Genomic DNA, 23,082 nt, shown 5'->3' with positions numbered 1-23,082 from the left:
TATCATGTCTATGACTTGAACAGCATCTCTAAATGTTAAATGAAGCCACCTGGACCCACCGAGTTATTAGAAGACATCAAAGGAAGTTACTTAAAACAACTGAAGGCAATTAGAGTTAAAATGTTAACAGTATGGTGTTTTTTCTTAAGAAGGCGTACTGCTCAGCTTTCTGGCTCTATTTTAGAACTTTCATAATGATCTAATTAATCATTTATATAAAACAGTGATCCTTTAATCTAAAATGAAATGAAGACAGCTGACTTGCTGACACAATCTCTGCAAATGCCAATTCTGGAAACGCTCAAAAAACAATTTCATTGATCATGGAGATTGCACTTCGCCCTTTAGTCGTATGTGCTCATGGAGTTAGTATACTGCAAGTAAGTTGCATGTTTGTTGCCGAATGCTGTTTTCAGAGTGTTTAATTCATAATAACAGCACTCACAAAGAGTGCAGTTTGCATACTGAAATAAATCCAAATAAAAGTTAAAGCAAACAAAGACATCATCTTTTTTGCAGGGGGGGGACAAGCCCCCTTAATTACCCATATGCTCACTAATCAAACTCGGTTTACTATCACAATCACGAAACCACTTCCATCGAGTGGCCACAGTGTTGAACTAAAATGGTGAAAATCACAGCAGTGAACAGGCACAACACCGAAACTTTAATGTCGACCTGTCCAAATATGACAAACTCGACACTACCCAGCATACCTTACTTCCCAGTCAATACCAACTAACATTATGCAGGGGGCAAGCCCTCTGCACCCCCCACACCCCCTGCTAATTATACATACAAACTCCGTGATCACACTACAGCAAGGAAGTGGGTACATTTCCCGATCCCCACTGTACAGCAATCCGAACGCAGAATGTCAACCTCACAACACTAGCATTCACTGTTGTGGTGTCGATCATTTTCGGTTTGGCCTTCCATGAACTGGGAAACTTGCCTTTCAACTATCCCAGTTTGACGGAATGCTGTCCCACAACATGACAGTAAACCATCAAACTCAAACAATGCTTTAAAGAACAAACAGCCTTATTCAACTATTACTCAATTTCAGTAAATAGCATACTATTGTTCCTGTTAAGAACTGATCCGTTTAAAAAGAAATAACATACACAAGTCATCCTTTTTTGTGAGAAGGAAACACACTTCCACATTTATGTGGGTAGACTGGGACAAGACATCCTCTCTTTAAAAATACTAACTCTGAGACAGCGTAATACTGAGGGAAAGAACAAGCCACCTTACCCCACATGAGATACCAGTGAATCACACAGTGCTGTTCCGATGAAGTGTTTATTCAAGGGAACAAACCTGATGAGATGAAGACTGAACAAAGCAGAGATAAGGGAACTGGACAACTTCTTTGGAGGGGGTCTGCATGTAAGCTTAAAAAATCTAACTTCAGCGTTCAGCAGTTTGATGAAAAGTACTGTAACTTTAACAAGACAGTTAGTGGTATCCTTAACAGGGTTCTCTCACTTTTAAGTATCCTCCTCAGCTCATGATGATAAATAGGCAAACTCAAAGGAGCATTAGAGAGCTATTGGGCATCCTTATCCACAATGAACTCCAACATCAAATAAAATTATGCTCTAACCATGCCTTCCCTTTCAAGAATCACATTACCTATTTCTCACACCAATTAATAAACCTTAATTTTCTCTTTTTCCATTCCCTTTCTCAGACCCACAAAGTTTCAAGATTTTAACTGTAATTAAAACTGGATCAGCTTGGGTGAGTCCACTTATGCAGTTAACAAAAGATGAAACATTAAAACAGAATACACATATCTATTTCACTTTATCAGATTTTACTGTTGCTATTCGACATGGTTTCCCTCACAGTGTTTATCCACCTGCCCTAGCTAAAGCAAGAAGCTCTCCCAAAACCCACATTAAAAATACTTTATGTCTGGTCCTGCTTTTATACTATCTTACAAAAATGCAAACAGTGACAGAATTTCTGAAGTAGATTTTATTCTTTAATTACCAACTAAATCCAGTTGAAGGTTGCAGGTGAGCCAAACTGTATCCTAGCACTCAATGTGCACAACGCAGAGAACATCCTCTCACACCCATCCCTACAGACAATTTGGAGAACTAAAAATTTACCTATGGCAGGTATTTAGGATGGGTAAAGAAACTGCAGGACAGTTGAAAATCCATGGGAATAAAGGAAGTATTGGAAGACTCCACTAAGACGTCACCTAGGCCAGAAATGAAATAAGGAACCAAGTGCTGTGAAAGAACATTTAATCATTGCACCACCCTTTCAGACTGTGTAGTTTTTTTCTGAATTTTACTGTTCTCACTGCAAGCTGTCACCACCTATAACACAGACTCCTCTACTCTTTTACTGTAAAGTCAACAGTAAACCCTAGCAACATTCAAACCTAGAGTTAACTAAATGGATAGGATCCCATAAATGCATCTCCAGAGTCAGTGACTACAAACTTCTAACTGTGCTCAACACAGTTATGGTATCTGTGACAGCAATGGTAGTTTACAGGGATAAAGTCTAGACTGTAGTCCAAGCAGTCAGACATCAATTAGTGAATTGGACTGATGAAGCAGGTGAGGAAGGATGGGATGAAGTCAAATGCACATTACCACAATCCTTCAGATGAAATGTGCAGCCTGGGGGAGGCATTAGTTAATGCTAATGGCATCCATCACAGGTGTGATGAATTACGCACTCATATGAAGGAGGCATTGTGGACCTACTCTCTTACACACATTATATGTTCCCCTGCAAAGGATTAAACAATTGCAAATGCCTTTCATTGCTGTGAGGGTAGCACCTTCATGGCTCACTGAATTAAAGCTCTTGTCCTTAGCCTTTGTGAAATTCCCAGGTAAAGGAATAAAACTGAGTAGAGGCTTGATGGTTAGCAAACAGAGGGGCATAAAATCACATCTCAAGCCTCTTCACTCCTTTTATTTTCCTCATATTTCTCCAACTTGTCCCTATTTCCATTTCCTCTAACATAATTCAGACTAAAATTTGGCTGATGTGGATAAAACATTTTAACTCCACCCACACCATTGTCTTCTGAACTATTAGCTCTCCTTTCATGGTTTTGTTGGCTGAGCCTGCAGTAAATGATATACTGTTGGTGTAATATAAATTTATGAATTTTTATTTTCTAAAGCTCATTGTGCACATTTTCAATTTTATTTCACTTTCTACATGGTTTTATTTGTCCTTTCTGTTTTATTTTTATTTTTTTGCTTTTCTCAAGAATTACAGTTTGCATAGTACTGTATTTATTACAAAATGTTTTCCTCCTGTCATCTGCCATGTAGTGGGTGTTGCTGGCATGCAGTCCCAGAAAAAGAACAATCCAGCTCAACAGTTATAACCTGAATAGTAATTCAAATTCACTACACTGCATGCAGAAAAAGTTTACAATTTCTGGTCAACCCTTACTTGCGACACTATATGAAACCAGGTAGTAAATTCAGAATTTCCTGGTTTGTAAACATCATCAGCATTCCTGAATTTACCAACTGATCTTCCACGTGTGACGCAACATCACTAAGGTTAAGCCAGACTGCCAGAGGTCAATGCTACATAGCTCTGTATACGCAATCTTATAATATGTTCTCCTGAAATCAAAATGCGAAAATATATATATGCCAAACAATGCACAAACTTACAACTAGAAGTACATCTCAAACTAGATCAACTCACTATAATCCTGTAATACACTACTACATAAATAAGACAAAAAACAGCACCTCAGGGATACTTTGCCCAGCGGGTTCCTTAAAAAACAATGGATGATGGATAGTCATAAAGAGCACACTTAAAAGATGTGCAAAAGCCAAGAGCCCAGGTCAGAAAAAATGTGGTTTTAAAATGTGGTTTTATTAAGGAACAAAGAACTCAAGTTATATCAAGGGGAAGAAAGGTGAAAGAATCTGCAATTCTTAGATCATAATGCAACTTTTCAAGTCAGCACAAACAATGCTGATTGAGAGACCTGGACAACCAGACTTGCGAAGACATTTGCTTCAGGGAAATCTAGTCTCTGATAAGATACCAACAGCCATCACATGTGCACAGTAAATATGAGATTGTTGACAGTATAACGAACTGTTGGTTCAGGTCTAATAAGCCCACTGTTTGAAAATGTTATCACCAAATATGAGTACTCAGAAAATATAACCCAAGCTGAGGTTCCGTGATCTCTGAGCAAGTTATACTTAGATGAGATGTGGCTTCTGAAGAGCATGATTTACACACACACAGTTCAGAAGTCATTTTAGAGATGGACAACATTAAAAACTGCAACTGAACAAGTATTTCCTTTTCCAGACTACAAATAAATGCATGCAGCCAGCCTAGAAAATTAATTTTCAAGGCAAGCAACTTGTTGAAAACAATACATTCTGGCAATAAGATATCTGCAAACAAATCTATGCAGTGCCTTAAAATTTTAGATCACAGTGGAAATTTCTTCTTAAGCAATGCATGTGGCCTAGGTATCAGTCACCAATAAAGGCAATTTTATCTGTTAAACCTGTGAACAGATGAAAGATGCTATATGTGAAACACTATGAACAGCATCCAATGGCAAACTCACAGGATGGCTCATCCTGCACATGGTGCCCTCAACCGTAAGTTGATAAGCAAAAAAGTCCAGATCTTTAGAGTCTTGAAACTGTAGCAAGCAGCTTGATAATTTTGTGCAATCCTGATCACAAAACCAGTATTCATTTCTGTACTCGCATTCAGAAATGTCAGTACAGAAATAAATACCAAACTGCACTGCCGACTGTTATCTCCCAATCCCACTCTCTCACACCTTGCACAACCCCTAGCTATGTCTATGTTCACAGGATTCAGGGCATATGACCACCACCACCAAATGAAATGCACAAATAAATGACAGCTGCACATCCAGATTAATATTTCTAATGCAGGAACATCAAAATAGTCTACCTATATAAAAAAATCTACCCAGGCAATCCTTCGGTATAGAGGCCAGTAAAGCACAAACTAACATGCACAGGAACCTGTACAGGAGACAGCAATACCAGAATAAAAGTACACTGGGCAACTCCATCCAAAATGCCTCCTAAAAAGGGGAAAGAACAAAAGTGGGTAACCACTATCCTTTGTGGTGTCCACCACATGACAGCTTTTCTTGAGCACATTAGTTAATCATTCCACTAACTACTTACCATTCTACTGGACATAAAAGTACATGGGAACAGTTTTAAGTGTTGCAATCAACAATTCCAGGATGTTTCTGTATCAGAAAGTAGATAAGTAAAGTTCACCTGGGTAGGGATGGGGAGTCACAAATACCCAAATGTAACGGGCAAGACAGTCAAAGTGGAATTTTCCAATGTTTGTGCTGTGACGGGTCAATTAAGACATGCAACAGCTAGCAATTAAGTGGGAAAAGCCATGTTAAAGTAGAAGACTGACAGAAACAGCCAAAGAGTTGGTACAGTACACTACTGGAATCAAAAACGTGGGTACAGGGAAGAAAAACTTCATGAACAGTATCAGTAAACAAGGATCACATACCTCAGAGACTACAAAATACTATTCAGTACACAGTTGTGGTAATCAATGTGACTCCATTCCCAATCAAGTTTCCATTCTTATTTTTTTTATCAGCCCATTACCTTTTTTAATGGAAACAACACTGCTATTATCCTCAAATTCCAATTTCTGTACCAAAGCTTTGGGGTCTATTGTGGTTCCAGCAAAGATCGAGGATGACAGCATGTTCCAGTCCTGAAAAAGAGAGACAGCATAAGCACAGACTGCCTCAAAGTGCATAGAGTCAAATGCAAGCATATCAAGTAAATGGATAAGGCCTACTTTGTTATGCAACAGAGAATCATTAACCTTTTATATTAGTCTTAGGAAATAACCAATAATGTACTCACCATATCTGCTGATCTATGAGAAGGCATCTATCCAATGGACAACTGTCAAGATTTTCTACTCCGTGACTCTTAACTCCATTATATTTACCTCTCCCACCCTAGTGTTCAGTACTACCTCTCAAGTGCCAATGATTTTTCATCACATTTCTAGTCTGTTGCTCATAAAATCTGTGGTTTTCTGGCAAATTACTGAGGATTGCTTTTACTAAATGACAGACATTTGAGTTTCAAGGCTTCATAACCTTCAGAAAATGCATGCTAATGCCAAACCTGTTACTCTAGTAACCTCCTAAGTATGTAATATTTAAAAACAAATGTTTCTAATTATGTACTTGTCTCCCCCATTATTTTGGCTTTGTCCCCTATTCTTGAGCTAACAGGCTGACAGCTAATGTGTCACACACCAGAATAAGAGTATATACACTCACTAAAAGTTAATTCTCTAAACTGCAGCACTTCAGACAATAAAAAAACATAGAAGGGATATATAAACATACCTGCCCAATGTGGGGCTTAATCCAGGGCCAGTGAATATAGGGACAAAAAAGAAAACAGAATTATGCATCATTAAGAACGGGAGAAACCAGGATTCCTACTCTTCCTTTTTCCTCCCTAACTTACTAATCAAAAGTTTTTGGCGAAAAGATAAAGGGCCACATGCCAGTTCATGAAGGATTTTGTAAGCCTAAGTGTTTCACCAAAGGAAGGGTCACGTGCAGGAGAAAGACAGTGGGGAGAAGAGATTTTACTGTCCTTCCCTATCTCAAGAGATAAGTGCCTCTGGTTCCTCTAATTCCCAACACACAAAAGTAAGAGAAAGTAGTTCTGCTAAGGGAAATCTCACTACATCCCACATACATCAGATGAGTGTGTGATAGGCAAGCATTGGAGGTCAAAAAATGGGAAACTAGCAGTGGAACAAGTTCTCACCGAAGTGGTACTGTGCCCTAATAGTCCTGCACAGATCCAAACACTGGCATCAGGCCACATTCCCTAAACCAGTTTCACCACACCTGCAAGAACAATTCCCACTATACATAAAGTTGGTGTACTTCAAATTCCAGGACCTGTCCTCCAGGCCCTGCTGGCCCGGAACAGCCCAAAGGATCTTCAGCATTCTAGAGCATGGAGTCCTTTTCAACTATGAAACTGATGCTTGGTACTTAATGCAAACATCCAGCTTGCACTGGACTACTCAAAAAAACTACTACTCTGGTACAGACAAAGATATGTTCTGGCTACCTGACTGAGGAAGAGGCATAGACATTTAGTATGTAACCCCCCCCCCCAAAAAAAAAAAAGGGGGACAGGATGCTCCTCTTAAAGACCCCTTATCAACAGCTGGTGAAAGACAAACATTTCATCCCTCTTTAGTCATAGAGGAACAGGCAGCACTCGAGGCTGCACTAGAGATGGAATTATTATGATGAGGATGTGACCCATGTTAGTCTCCTTCCTGTTCACCTTCACTCTATGCTCCAGCATTAAACTAGGATTATGATAGTCCCAATTGCTGGGTACCATCAACTATTGCCATCTTGAATATGGTCATACAAGCATCTATCTTCTCCCTCCTTTATCACTGTCTTGCTGGACTGAAGCAACAGCACACAGAAGTCTGCTTGAAGCTGCGGTCCCTGCCTAGAAAATATGGATGCAGATTCACAATCTAGTCAACACTGAAATATCTTGGTATCAAAGGCAGGGGTTTTTCCTACAGTGAGAATGGTATTGGTTAGGTATGCATGCCTAGGTCTAGTACATGACACCATGATATCCACTCATGCCCAACACTTACTCTCTCTTCTATAATAACAGTCTCTAACCTCTCCTATTTGACATTCTCTCTCCACAGCTTATATTCTCTCAAGTAATGTTAAATCACGTGCAGCCGTTCTGGTTTCCTTTTCAGTTTTTTCTGCTTGGTTTCAAATCATCATCTGCTTTGACTTATTTTTGCACTGTATGTACATGTATTATCCTTTGTTTAGATAGTTCAGGAAAAATACTATGTGGTTAATAGCCTGGTTTAATCGACTTGGCAGCTGCTCTAGGTATGAAAAAGGGGTGTGTGCATAGTCACCCGGTCCATGAGGATGATTAGATAAGGTAGTGCAACTGACAATGCCAGCAGCTCAGAATATTTTTATCTGAAATTATGACAACTAGAGAAAGGGTTTTTCCAAAGGAACACAAAAAGAAAACAAATTTGGCCAAAAAAATTCTTCATTATAAAAAAAATAGATGGTTCCTTGACATGGAAATGGGACCTCAAAGAGAAGGTATCTTTTGGCCTTGCTACCTTTGTTGACATTGCGGTTATTAATCTGGGCCTGTCTGAAAGTTTGCTATCACTATCAGCTGCACATACAAGGATGAAAATCTGACAGTTTTTTCAGCTAGATCTATAAAGTACTTCAGAACATGCTGGATAGGAGCTTGCTGCAACTAAATATCTCCTCTGGTTACCAAATGCTCAAACCTTCTCCACTTGTCCTTGTAGAACTTGCTTGTACAAGGCTTCTGTGAGACTGCTAACATTACCTTAACCATGAGTGTATCCCCTGGGTTGTTGGCCATGTTCAAAACCATATGAGCCACACCAACAGCTTGAAGACACCGACCTCAGAAAGAACGATTCCACTTGAGTGAGAGACCAAATTCTTGACAGGAAGCAGCATAAGTGGCCCCTAAACAGTGGGGGGAGCAAAGACCAGGAACAAGACTTTTTTATTTCTCACAGGATGGCTTCTGTGGCCTTAAGGTGCTCCCTATCGTAACCACCATTGGAGGCAATGCCAAATAGCTTTCCAAGGTAATCTTGTCTAAACTGTCTGTTTGTGCGGACACCACAGCAATCTATGGTAACAGTGCAATGGCTTTTATGCGCAGCTAAGCAAAGAGAACTATACTAATGAAGGCTACCATATAGCCCAAGATCTTGAGTAAAATTTCCACTGTACAGTCCTGAGTTTAAAAAGATTGGTGTATTACCAGATGTAGGACCAGTACACATCACAATTTACTCTCTTAACAGACATCTGGTAAGTACAGCCAGGACTCCGTCAAAGTAGGAGAAAACCTTGAATCCCTTTACTTTATGAAAATTGGCAACTACCATGCAGTACTTGCTGAAAATCCTGGCAGCTGAGGTGGGACTAAAGGTCAGATATCTAACTAGTAATAACCAGCTCCTACCCAAAAGTGCAGAAAGCTTCTGAAGATATTTTTTTAAGTGTAGACAGGCACCATGGGGATTTCTTTATAAAGGAAATGAGACCACTTCTGGAAATTGTATCCCTTTACCAGTCTGTCCTAGCTGATTTGATACCACCCCTTCATATTGAGAAATAGTCCTTCCCAGAATGCCTTCAGGAAGATGAAACAGTCACAGACATGGAAAGCTTCAGAGTTGCTTACTCCTAGCAGTCTTTGACCTACCCATAGCCCCCTGACTAGCAATGTTTTGTTTGCCTTTACAACCATCGCTGTTGTTAAACAGCCTTGATATCAGCCCCTATTGTTCTGCTTTGGTGAAAGACTGCTGCAGTCCACACTGGAACCACATCAAACAAACAATGACTTGTGTGGGTCTTTGTGAACACCTGCTAATGAGACTGAAATCTTAATCGTAAAGAACTGAAGGTTTAGTCCTAGTCCTCAACATCCTTATGGTGCTAAATAACTTCCTCACCAAATACAACAGGGTCCTGAAAAACGTCAGTCCACACATGCCATCACTGTATCAGCATAGTCTTTAAGCTTTAATCAGACATGCTGGCACATTGCAATGCCAGTGTCTGCAGCTCTGACCAAGCCTTCAGCCATGCATGCTCATATAGTTCATCAAAGTAGAGGAAGTGGCAGCCAAAGGGCCTTGAAATTTTTATCTTAATCTTACAATTCCTAGGCCACATTGCTCATTTCATCTATAAAATCCCTCTGGAAGCAGATCATATGAGTCACAAAATTAAGACTGCTCAGAAAGAATGCAGAGTTCAAAGGTGTACTTTCCTAGCCTGTGCATATCCAATAACTCTTTTTCTAGCAGATAGACAGCCAAACTTTGAGGGGTGGAGACCATCTTAAAGGCCATTACAGTTAGGACTGGGTCTGATTTGGAGATTACTGACTAGAGTGATCACTCCCTTGCAGGAAAAACATTTTTATTAGGCTTTTTGAGTACAGAAGCTTCTGTAAACAGCTCATCTCAAGCAACCCTTGTGACACACACAGTATTGTCTTCCATCACAAGAGGTCTAAGGTGTACCTATAAGTAAGGACTACCTATGATCCCCTTACATCCTTCACTGGATGAGGTCTGGAATGTAGTTGGCAGACCACTCCACTTTCCTCTGCATCACACAAACAAATTTCCCAAATCAAAGTCTTCAGAAGAGTGACATGGGGGAAGCCAAAATTTCCTCAACAAGTCAATGGTGGGAGGCATCCTCAAGAATCCAAATGTTTGATTTTGGCATGGACCTTGACTTGGGTTAAGATGAAGACTTTTTGAGACTTCATGATCCAAAGAAGGCTGCAGAGGAGTCTGAACTGTGGCATCCGAAAGGCACTTTCCCCTATCAGAGAACTCCTTCAGCACAGAGCCTTGGATCTGCAATTGTAGCTATACTGGCAGGTTTTTGGTAGACATTAACAGCTGAAAAACAGACACTTGTGCCATCATGGTTCTAAGTGCCAGACCCAGGTCCAACAAAGTCAGCAAAGGGGAATGTTGCTGCCAAACTGCTGTCAAAGTCAGAAAGGATACAGTTGATGCCAATAAGGACATGATAGATCACAATGATTGGAGGATCGGGAACTCCAGTGCTAAATACAGACCCTGGGAATATAAGGCTTGGTACTGCATGGGAGCCTGCGACTGCAGTTGCATGACAGATCCTGAATGTTGGAACTGTAATGGTACTAGCTATACAAAGTTGATAAACCCTAAAAATAATCTATCTGTAGGACACCAAACTTATTAGATATACTTGTGAAGCATGGCTACACTTAAAAAGGCCCTTGTGTTCATTAGGTTCTTAGGTATATACTAGGCTGCCAATGTATACAGAGAAGCCATTTGCTGGACTGACGTTAATGGCAAAGGTCTTTGCTCAGGTAGCCTGATCATGATCGGTGAAGAAACCAACACTAAAAATAGGTTGATATGTTGAAGGGTGACCAATCAAACTTAGAAGGAAAGGTCAAGTCCCGATGTTTTCTTACTTACATGCTGGCAGACATGGCTACTGGCATTTCATCACTGACCTCCCACGCAGTCCTTGCAAGTTGCTTAATGTCTGTTAGCTGGGAGAGTGAGGGTGTGGGCAACTAGGTTCGGGGGGAGACTGCTGCAGCATGGTTCTGTCTGTGGGCAATGTGGTTAAAACTCCTCCAAGGAAATCACTCATTTCATAGCTTCCTTGGCTTCTTGTTTCTCTGCTGGACCCTGAGATAGGGCCTGAAGAGAGACAGAATGTAGCCACTTTTCCAGTCAGCATTGTAACTATTGTTGTCACACAGGTGTTTTGTGTCACAGGCTGCTGCTGCCAGGGTGCTGTACACATTTCCACCAAAACGTTCAACTTGCAGATAGACTTCTTGCCCTGTTGAAAATGAATCAGCCTGGATGATCAGAGGTTGACATCAAGGGTGTCAACATAGCATTGAGGACTCTCCTCATCAAATGTGAGGATAACTTAGCACTAAAACCTGGGAACTGAAGCCCAGTTGAATTCTCCATTTATGGGTCATGCAAAAAATGCTACTGCTCTCCAAAGACAGTCAACACCTTGAATGACATTCATTGGGTGCAATACATCACCTACAGGCACACTTCTTAAAAAGTTTGAGCATTTTGGAGGTTATGGTGGATAGGCCGCGGGGCCTACACACTACTGCCAAAGGGAAAACTGGTCAAGAAAAGCACTGGTAAGCACAGTTGTGTTAAGTCCTATTTACCCGTAACAACAGATGTTTGAATTTCTTCACTCCTGCCAAGGACACAGCAGCTAGCCAGTTGGATAAAGCTCTTATCTCCCATCCCTCCCACTCACTCACTCTGGCTGCTGCTATACTTCCCTCCAAAAATGGAGCAATCTATCAGCAACCAGACTGAGGTAAATTTTGAGGATTTTACTGCTCCAAGACAGGAAGGAAGGTTCATCCTGAGACAAAAAACAACAATCAATAATCATCACAACAAAGAAGATTGTGTCTCACCTCAACCATCTAGAATGGGGGGTGGTTGGCTGCAGCTGCTGCAGCAGTGAAGAAATTTAAACATTTACTGTTATGGGTAAGTAGGACATACACACATGTACAATATTCTTCAGTCTTACTGCTGCAATAGCTTATGGGCAGATTCTCAAAGTCTACCCACCTGGGAGGAGGAAAGATAACAGTTCCAGGAGTCCGTAGGAATGGTCCTAGCAAAGCCTGTCGTACACCTAGAGGAGGAATCCAGTTTGTATTGCTTTGTGAGGGTATGAACAGAGGACCATGTTGTTACTTCTAGAACACTTCTAGAGTCCACCACTTTCCAGTATGCCATCAAAGAGGACAAGACCCTGGTAGAATGTGTCTCAACTTTGTCTGGAATACGTGGGAATAGCAAAAAAAAAAAAAAAAAAAAAAAAACACAACAGCAGAGGACAACCATCTGGATATAGTCTGTTTAAACAAAGACTAGCCTTTCTTAGTCCTAGCATAGGAAACAAACAACTGCTTAGCCTGCCTGAAGGACTTTACTCTGTCACGGTAGTACCTGAGCTGCTTGTGCACATCCAATGCAAGAAGAATCTGTTCCCCCTTGTTTTCTGACTCTGGGAAGAGAACTAATAGACTGATGTCTTGATCCAAGGTAAACTCCAAAACAACTTTACAGGGAAGGATTAGTGTGCAATGCAATCCTATTTCTGTGGAAGTTGCAAGCTCTCGTGATGGGTAAACCCTGACACTCACCTTGCAAATGTCAGAGCATCAAGTAAAACAGATTTCTAAGTAATGAAATGCAAGTCAGCCCGACAGCCCAGGTCAAAAGGAGTTACAGTCAGTTTTTCTGGAACAAAATAAAGATCCCAGGGAGGAGGAATCTGCAAAACTCATGTCAAAAAATGTTTGACCACAAACAGAAGAAACAGGGAGATGTACAGGAAGACAAGCTGACAGGGCAGCAAGATGCACCCCGATGGAATCGTACGACAAGCCATCTTCAAGTAGATCACACAAATATTTGAGAACCAGATGTAAAACTTACCTTTCATGACCCCTGTGATTGGCAAGGCACCAATTACAAAATCTCTTCCAAAATCAGCCTTTCTAGTAATAGGATTTCTTGCCTACTTTAGTACCTACTGCATGTGCTCATGAAAAAGATGTCTAAAATCTATTAAAACTGAATCATTCAGGCCATCAGTTGTAGTGGACAGATGTAGATGCATATCAAACTCCCCTCTGCTGTGTGAGTAGATCCAGTCTGTGAGGATGCTTGTGGTAATTGCCCTTGGTTAAGTCCATAAATGATGACCAATTTTGCCGGGGCCAAAAGAGTTACCACAATGACTTTGTAATTTTTTCAAATAATTTCCAAGGCCTTCTAAAAATTCAGATAGAGTGGAAAAGCATACAGGAAATGTCTCAAACAATTTTTCTTGGTGTCTGTTTCGTACGAAGGCAAACAGATCTACTTGAGGTGTTCTCCACATCTGTACAAAGCCCTGAGCAAGTCTGCATTGACTATCCACTTGTGATGGTCTGTCTGCCACTCTGTTTTGCTCTGATGGAATGTAGGAGGCCTGAAGAGTCAGAAAATGCTGAACAGCCAACTCCCAAGCTATCACTGCCAACCTGCAAAGAGGGAATGACCTTGTAACCTCCTTATTTGTTGAGATACCACAATACTATGTTGTTGTCTGTAACCATCTATAAAGGTCCTGGAGCCCATAGATGGTGTTGAGATTTCAAAGCATTAAACATTACTAATATTTACTTGATGTTTACATGCTTTCGTCAGACCAAAAAGTCCAAAAGACCTTGTACTCCTATTCCTGTGGAAACTGCACCCCAAGCATAATCTGAAGAGACTGCCTGGACAGACTGAACCGGGGTTGGGAAGAGAAAGGAAATCTTGGATTGAGAGTTATTTGATCCTTCTAACACTGCAATCGTCACCTTACAAACCCCAGCACAAGAATCTTAACATCCAAAAGTAAAGGTGCAGTCCAAGAATTTCTTTTTGGGTACCACTACATTTTTCCTCATGTGTGATCTGGCAAGTGGTATCATGAGAATCATGGATGGCATGGGGCCTACAACCCTAAGAAATTCTCATGCAGGAGCCTGAAGATGATGATAAAAACTCAGAACAATCTGCCGGTAAGTTATTGCCTTTTCGTTTGGAAGGAATGCCTTTTGCTTGAGTATATCTATCAGACACCCCAAAAAAGTCAATTTTGTGAAAGGGTGTGAAACAACACTTATGTAGGTTCAAGGGAAATCCCAGATGTGAAAGGAGGTTGGGCACCTTTGTTAAGGACTCTAAACATCTGGGAAAAGACTCTGCAGATTGCAGGGCATCCAAATTATTCCTTACTTTGCAGTGAGCCACTAATGGGGCTAGACACTTTGTGAACATTTGATGTGCAGTGGAGAGCCTGAAAAGTAATCAGAGTACTAAAATTTGATCCAGATACAGAACCTAAGTGGAAACTCTCAGATCTGCTCGGAGTTAGTGCAGAATGGCACAAAATACACTGAACCAACTGATATAGCCAACATCCTGGCAGACAGGTTCAGTGCAAACTTCACCCCCCTCTCAGCCCCAAAAGGGCCCATCACTACACCAGAAGAATGTAGTGCCCCTGAAATCACAGACAGGTTAAAACAGCCCTCTCCAAAGCCAAAAACACAGCATCAATGGGACCGGACGGTGTCCGAGGCTGCATCCCACGAGCTAAAAGATGAACTAACTCCTCATCTAAACACACTGTTTAAACTCAGCCTTTCCACAGGTTATGTGCCCACAGAGTGGCGGACAGCAGCGGTTATTCCACACCACAAAGGTGGAGCCACAACAGACCCTGGGAACTATCACTCTATAAGCCTGACTAGCTTGGTCTGCAAAGCTATGGAGTGCATCATCATGGATCTCATTAACAGAGACATTGGAAACCTCCAAACACTGGACTCTACCCTGTTCAGCTTTGTTAAGGGCAGATCATGCCTCCTAAACCTGGTGGACTTCTTTGAGATAGTTACCAAGGATATAGACGAGGGAAAGGTGGTCCACACAGCCTACCTAGACCTTGCCAAGGCCTTCAACACAATTCCCCACTCAGGTATTATAGACAAGCTCACCAGCCTGAACATAAACCCCTATGTCAAGAGATGGGCTGCCAACTGGCTCACGGACACAACCCACATGGTAAGAGTTGCGGGAGCTAGGTCTGACTCTAAACCGGTTACAAGTGGCGTTCCCCAGGGCTCAGTCCTAGGACCTCTCCTGTTCGGCATATACTTCCCAGAGGTACAGGCAAGCACAGGAGGATTATGGCTGACAGATGACTGCAAACTAGGGGCTATAAATGACTCTCCGGCTGACAAAGACATCCTCCAAAAGGGTCTCACTGAGACAGATACCTGGTATCAAAACCATGGCCTCAAGCTAAATGCCAAAAAGTACATAGTCATCCCATTTGGAAATAAAACAAAGTACCCACAAACTACCACATAGGTAGTAGCCCCCTGAATACAGAAGGTGTAATAAGGGATCTGGGGACCCAAGTAGATAGTAACCTCTCCTTTCATAATCACATTGCCAAAGTGGTTAAAAAATCCTTCAATGTGGCCCACCTAATCAAAAAAGGGTTTCCATCCAGATCGAAAAAGGTCATTGGGCCCCTCTATGCATCACTCATCAGACCCATCATAGAGTACAATGCCCCATTTTGGATGTACCTTACAAGACACCTGAAACAACTGGAAAGACCACAGATGTACCTCACCAAGAGGATCGCTGGCCTCAAGCAGATGCCCTATGCAGCTCGACTGAAGAAACTCCAGCTGTACTCAGCTGCATACTGCCTACTCAGAGGTGATCTCTGCCTGACATACGAGGCCATGTCCAACCCAGAATTGATGGACATGCTCCACCTAAAGAAAACCATATCCCCTCGAGCTACACTCTCCAGGGATCTAAACCTCACCACAACAATAAATAGGATGTGCTGGAGGGATAGATTCCTGTCCCAGAGACATCCCATGCTCTGGAACAAGATTCCAATCTACACTAGGCAGAGCTCCTCGCTAACCCTCTTCAAGAGAAACCTTGACGAGTTGATGGGAAACAGAAAGTTTACCCCAAGGATCACTTCAATGGCTCTGCTGGACAGAGGGACAGGGAACTAATCTAAGGGGGTGACGAAAGCCAACACATTCCGGCTAGGCTTATAAATGCCTTCGGGCAGATAGCCTAGTACCTACCTATGAACCTATACCTCCCAACCTCTCAATGTAAGAAATCTGAACAAATTAAAAAATAATGAGTAAACAAAGGCCAAAAAGAGAGACCGATTTTAAATACTGATTTTATAAACTTAGAGTTGTTTGAAGAGATTTTGTGTTAGCATGATATGAAGTCTGAAACTCAAATGTCTGCAATTATTTAATGACTTGAGTTCTCAATGGTTTGCCTGAAAATTACAAATTCTATGAGGAGCAGTTTAAAACTATGAGCCTAAAGATCTGGACATTCTGATAAAATCTGAACAGTTGAGAGGTATGTTTATAAAATCTGGAGAGACTATACTGCTCATCAGCTTTTCTTTGGAACTCCACTGTATACGTTTTCACGTTTTATGCATTACACATAAATGTTTTCTTTTTTAATAATTATCATTCACTCCATTACATATAATGACCAAATCACGTCTTCTTTTAAAATTTATGTATTTTCCACATTTCTTGCCTTCTCATTTGATCCTTCACCTTATACTCTTTTTTTGTTTGTTTTTTTGGCACATTCAGTTGCTGACTGATTTTTTATCTACTTCTGGTTTGATTTCCATTTCTGCTGGACGTCAATAAGCATTTGCTAGACTAAGCAGGTAAGTCATCTTAGATTTATTCTCCTCATGTTTCAAAACTTAATTACATTTGGGTCTTGTGAGGTCAGCAGATATGTGTGCAGTCCCACGATTGCAGATCTATATGTGTAATCAATTTCAAGAAGGTCCATCCCTTCTTTAGAACAAGAAATACATAATCTTGGTATGCACCGATTTTTATAAATCATTTGGTGAGCATGAGGCAGCCTTCTTGTTTTCCTGTCTAATCTTTCAAACACATTTTGGGGCCAGTCAGTCACTCCAAAACTGTAAGTTAGGATAGGAAGAGCAAATTGGTTTATAGCTTGAATTTTATTCCTACATGTCAATGCTGTTTTCAGGATTAATTAAGTATTCTAAAGTATTCCTTACTAAGTTTTATTTGTATTTGTTCATGTTTTATTGTTGATCCTTCCTCAATTCCCAAATATTTATACACTCCCTCTTGCTCAAATTCTTTTAGACCACATTCTTGTCCCAAACTGATGTTTTCATGGTGCTGCAGTTTTCCTGCTTTAAAGGTTGCTTATGCACATTTATCAAGGTCAAATGACATTCTTATATCATCTGAAAAAGTTTTGACAACTTGCAGTTGTGCTTTCAGTTCCTCACCTGATGAGCTATACAGTTTTAAATCATTGACAAAGAGAAGATGAGAAGTCTTTACACTTTGTTGTTTTCTAAAAGCCAAATTATAGCCATGGCCTAAGCTGTTAAGTAGGCAGCTTAATGGGTTAAGGGCAAGACAGAATAGCAGCTGTGACAGAGATTCACCCTGGAATATCCCCTTTTGAATTTTTATCCCTGGGATAATAACTTGTACTTTATCATGGCTTAATTGCAATGTGGTCTGCCACTGTTTCATGGTCACTGTAATGTAGTCAATCAGTGTAAGATGTATCTTATAATTTTTAAGCACTCTTCTCCATGAATGTGTAATACTATCAAATGCTTTTTTGTAGTCAATTCATGATATACTTAGATTCTTCCCTTTTTACAGTTCTCCACCATGACTTCATTTAACAACAAATGATCCTTTGCTCCATATGACTTTCTTTTATTGCCCTTTTGTTCTACTGTCATAATTGAGCTTTCTTCTAAATGACTATATAATCTGTCGGCATCAATTCCAGTATATAATTTATATGTTGTCAGAAGGCAAGTAATTGGTCTAGAATTGTTAGGGTAGCTTGTAGGTTCACTCTTAAATAGGAACATTGTTTTTCCTATTGTTAGCCAGGTCAGTATCTGTTCGGGGTGCGCGTATAAACAGTTCTTACTCATGGCCAAATCAAAATAATGGCATATACTGATGTTCCGATATTCTAGTAAAGAACGGTCCAGTAAATGCATGCTACATATCTGTGCAGTATACGACAGCCAAGTTGCACTACTGTGCTAACAGTGCACAAGCACACAGTGAAAGCAGAACTACTGCACTTCCGTACGGACAAAGTGACTCACTGTGTGTCATAATGCTGTTCTGGTGTCAACATCCAATACATTGTCAGGCTGCCACAGGTCAAAAGCCAGACGTACAAAGGTCACCCCACTGCAAGGCATAAAGGTCCTTTTTTTTTTTTTTTTAAAACATACATATATATAAATTTAGTTCTGTATATATACATGCATGAGTGTGTGTGTATATACACACACACATATATATGTATGTATATGCATGTATAAATATATATTTAGTTCTACCATAAAGTGGGCCAGAAAACAAATTAGATTAGCTGCCATCCAGTACAGCTCAGAAGATTCACCCAATGCACTGTTCTCCACTCTTGACTGCTACCATTTCTGACAACTTTTAAAATTTTCATTGAATTTGTGCAAAGCATCTTGTCAAATGGGCTAAATCTCAAATATAAGTGACTGTACTTGTTCATAAGTTGGCACTAATGTTCTGGAATGAATGATCATGCAGTAGCTTGATATGTGATTTTGGGGTGTTAAGCAAGCACTTCCTGTTGACTGCAATGGCTTTCTGATTACGCATTTTTTTTTTTTTTTTTTGCATTTCAGTGTTTTTGCATAATTTGCTTTCAAGCTCAGCTTTGTACAGATCATGCAAGTCTAGGTTGGTCTCTTTGCCTTCTACTCTTCTACTGGATTTTGCCTATTCTTTGTCATTTTGAGCAGTAATTTAAGATCAGTGAGACAGTGAAAAAAATAAGGATAAGTTGATGACAGGCACAGCAATAACACACAGTATGTGGCACTTGTTTCTGAAATAGAGTAGCACATCCCTTTTCTTCTCCTGATCCGATTCCAGCACTACATTATCCCAGAACTCTAAAGTGTTCCAGATTCAAAGTCAGATACGTTATGCATAACCCAACTGACTGCATATGTTAGCTCCAGTCAGTAGTTTACAGGAGTTCTCCACAGAAAGGCCATTGTTTTAATATCCAAGAAAATCTCATAGCAGTTTCAGTTCGTTTTTATTTATGATTTTAGTTTCAATCTGATAAAATACTCCTTAACTCTGTTGCTTTGTATCCTTAACTTGTTGTTAAACAGCGTTTTATGCAGTAGAATGGCTTGCTCTGTTATACTTTTTATTGCAGGTGCCCTCTCACATTTGCATGTCTTAGTCACCAGCAAAAATGCAGAAACCAGTTAAACGTTTCAGGGGACTACTAGCACTTTCTGATCTGAAATTACACCATATACTTTGGAAACCGATATTTTTTCAAGCACGCTTTACAGAATAGGATGTTGGAGAGTTCACTCTTGATGTCCTGGATGACTGATGCTGTTAAAACAATATGGAATAAGCGATCTTGTCTGCCTTACCAATGTTCTCCATTTGATTCTGGCATGATTTGCCTTCTCAATCCTAAGCCTGCATTTAGATAATCATAGTTGCACTGAAACACTTCAAACTGGTGTCAACAGAAAACAAACAAAAAAATACATGCAGAAATGGTAAACAAAGTGTGTCTAGAGTTGTGTGTGCCGCTTTGGAGACTTTGGTTTTAAAAGGCAGATAGAATCAAGGCAGTGCAGAGTAGTTTTTAGCATACTTTCAGGAAAAGAAATTACAAGAATGCAATTTAGAAATACAAGATGAAAGGCTCAAGGGGGATAATGAGCTGTAATTTTAAACAAACGCATTGATAGAACTGAAACAGCAATCCTATAGTAATGAAATGTCAATCCTATAGTAATGTCATTAACAATGAATGCATGGACATAAGGCGACTCCAATGGTACACAGAAGAAAGAAGAAATAAGCTGCTTAAGTAGGATTTACCAGAAGGCAGGGAAATGGAAAGACTAGCTGGAAAAGTGGTCCATAACTGTTGCTTAAATCCAGGTTCCAAGTTTTTTTTACCTTACCTACAGAATGTTCCCTGTTTTTGGAACCTGTGGAAAAGACACACTGCTTATTTGTTGCCACTGTCACTTAAATGCTTATTCTTAAGGGAAATTATTAAATATTGTCTAGTTCCAAGAAAAGCGTTTTTCAAAATACTCAGTCTAAAATCAGTCTAAATTACAGCTTCGCCTATTTAAGTAGGAACAGAAACACAACAATTTTATTTTGTTATACTATTTACTCTTAATTACAGCAACCAATCAGGCGTGATAAATCAGTAACCAGAAGTACTTAAATTTTAAAGGCATGTAAACACACACACATTCAATGTCCCAGTTTAATCACTATGTCCCCAAACAAGGTATACCAATACTATTGTTAGGGTCAATTGATAATACAGTAATTGCTTAAATGACAAATAACTGCAAGCAATGTTTTTCACTGTCAAATTGTTACATTAATATTTCAGCAAAATTCTAAACTACTTTAATGCTTAAATATATATATATATATATATATATATATATATATATATATATATATATTTATATAAATACATACACACACACACACACACACACACACACACACTATAGGGGGGATAAATGGGTTTCTGACAATTTGTGGAAACAATTACTAGTTTTCATGATAACCTGAAAAGAAATCAAAATTATATCAGTATTCTCTGCCAAAAGAATGCAAAGGAACCATTTGCAAAAGACTTCCATGTGTTTGCTGCAAGGATTAAAATAATTTTAGGAAATGCGCTTTAACAAATTCCTTGAAACACCAGAAAAGGACTGCAAATGTGAAAATGCAATCTGGTTAGGGGTAATGCATTTTTTACATTTCCATAAATCTTTTCATTTGATCTTTAGTTTGCTTTTCTTTGGCTGGATTGTATACAGGACGTTAACCATACATTACAAACTGAAAAGCAATACAAAACACCACCAAAAATAGATAAGTAAAAACACCAAGCTTCAGTTTTAAATCCATGGGGACCAGCTTCAGTGTGCTAAAACAGTCACTGTACACACACAATTTTAAATTTAGATAACTAAATGACATTTGTAACCCTCAACCTTCTCTTTGACAAGACTTCCATAAACAATTGTTAACATGTTAAAACAAGTTAAACAGTCAGTGAACCAACTGCATGACAGTACAGTACAGTAAAAAGCCGATGGGTATACTTGTGTATCATCGCAACCAGATGTTTAACGGCGATAGCGGTTGCTTCACGATCATTAAATATGCTAGTTAATGTTGTAAAACTGTTGTAGAATGTCTATTTTTGTACCACAAAAGTGTGTTTTCCTTACTTATATCAACAAAATGTAAAAAACATAGTATTCGTGTTTCTTTCAGCACTTTACTGCAAGCATATTTATTATTTCAAGTCCGCCTGCTGCACGTTCCTTTGCTTGCCCATAAAACAGACTGCTTCCCGCCACATAATAAAAGAAAACCACAAAAAGAACTATCAACATCATTATAATAGTAATGAAATCAATGATCGCTGAAGTAGTATGTTTTTTTGCCAGCACATGCCACCTTCACAAATCAAAAACATCAGTCCCAACAAGTTTTTCATGGAAAAATGACCACGGAATCAGCTGTCAACATCATCCACCCTCACAATTTAAAAGCATTAATAATTCAATGGTTCTTTTCAAGACCGATTAAAACATTGTTAAAATAAAAAGTTTACCAAAGCCACATTTTTTGTCTCTGTGTTTTCCTTATCTGAACGATTCCTTCTTCACAGTCAAAATATTCCATTCGTTAGTACGATAGCAGCCATGATAATTCAAGCATGTGTCTGTAATGCATGCTAAAAACAGGAAGAGGATTTTTTGTATTGTTCCTGAAGCTAAACCAATGTTTTTCAGCAACAGTAAGGACTTTGAATAGCTCTTTCAAGTGTTTCATGCACTCGTTTCTCTTGAACTATGGGCATTTCGCAACTGCAAAAATCTGGTTGCGATAATATGCAATTCTTAAATCACTGAGCCCCTCTCAAACCAAAAAGACGTCTCTTAGCCTCCCCTACATAACAGAATAATACTCTGAACCTCCCTATACAGGACATGCACATACAGTAGTGCAACACACTTGCATTCATTTCATTAACCTGCATTTAGCTCAGTAGAGAAAAAATACAGATCCACAACTCCCATTAACAAATTGGAAGAGTCAATCTTGTTAAAAAAAACACACACACAGCAAACTAGCAGGTAAAAATCAATTAAAACCTTTTTTTGCAGGTTGGCATGTCCTCCTCAAACAACCATGTGCTGGACTTCACCCCTCCATTTACTCATAGTTACAGTTCGCTTTGTCAAATCATGAAATGCTGGCAAAGTGAAATGGTGTGCGTTTTCTTCTCGAAAGTGTAATTTATCAAATGCCAGAAATGTTGATGTTGGTATCGTAACATTTATGTGTGGTTTCTGAGGTTTGCTTGCATGTAAGTAAGTGGCGGTATTAAGTACAGCTAAAACTTTTGGATGCACTGAAAGTAGTGGTATTAGGAGTAGAGGGCATGTGTGCAAGTGTTTATGTAGGGTTCAAGTAAGGTGATAGATTTAGTATTGTGCTTGCGTATTATGTCTGGTTGCATGTCAGAGTGTCTTGTATTCTGGTACTGTAAGGAAAGGGTTTTGCATAATGTATTATGTAGCCAGGGTTGCCAGACATCCTTATTTGAGCGGGACTG

At 39.7% G+C, this 23,082-nt stretch overlaps 1 protein-coding gene across 6 annotated transcripts in view; it reads right to left on the bottom strand.

Moving 5' to 3' along the window:
* Positions 1-23,082, bottom strand: part of SLX9 (SLX9 ribosome biogenesis factor) — a 631,512-nt gene that overhangs the window by 523,465 nt on the left and 84,965 nt on the right. For all 6 annotated transcript variants that reach the window (XM_044075977.1, XM_044075980.1, XM_044075979.1 and 3 more), the window contains one exon: positions 5,658-5,769. In XM_044075977.1, coding sequence (XP_043931912.1) covers positions 5,658-5,769 — 112 coding nt within the window. The remainder of the gene's footprint in view (positions 1-5,657; positions 5,770-23,082) is intronic.

Source organism: Protopterus annectens, chromosome 6.part1 (genome assembly GCF_019279795.1).
Source record: "Protopterus annectens isolate FY-2018-M chromosome 6.part1, PAN1.0, whole genome shotgun sequence".
In the NCBI taxonomy this organism is placed as follows: domain Eukaryota; kingdom Metazoa; phylum Chordata; order Ceratodontiformes; family Protopteridae; genus Protopterus; species Protopterus annectens.
The sequence above is the reverse complement of the archived record's forward strand: the minus strand, read 5'-3'. Positions and strand labels throughout refer to the sequence as shown.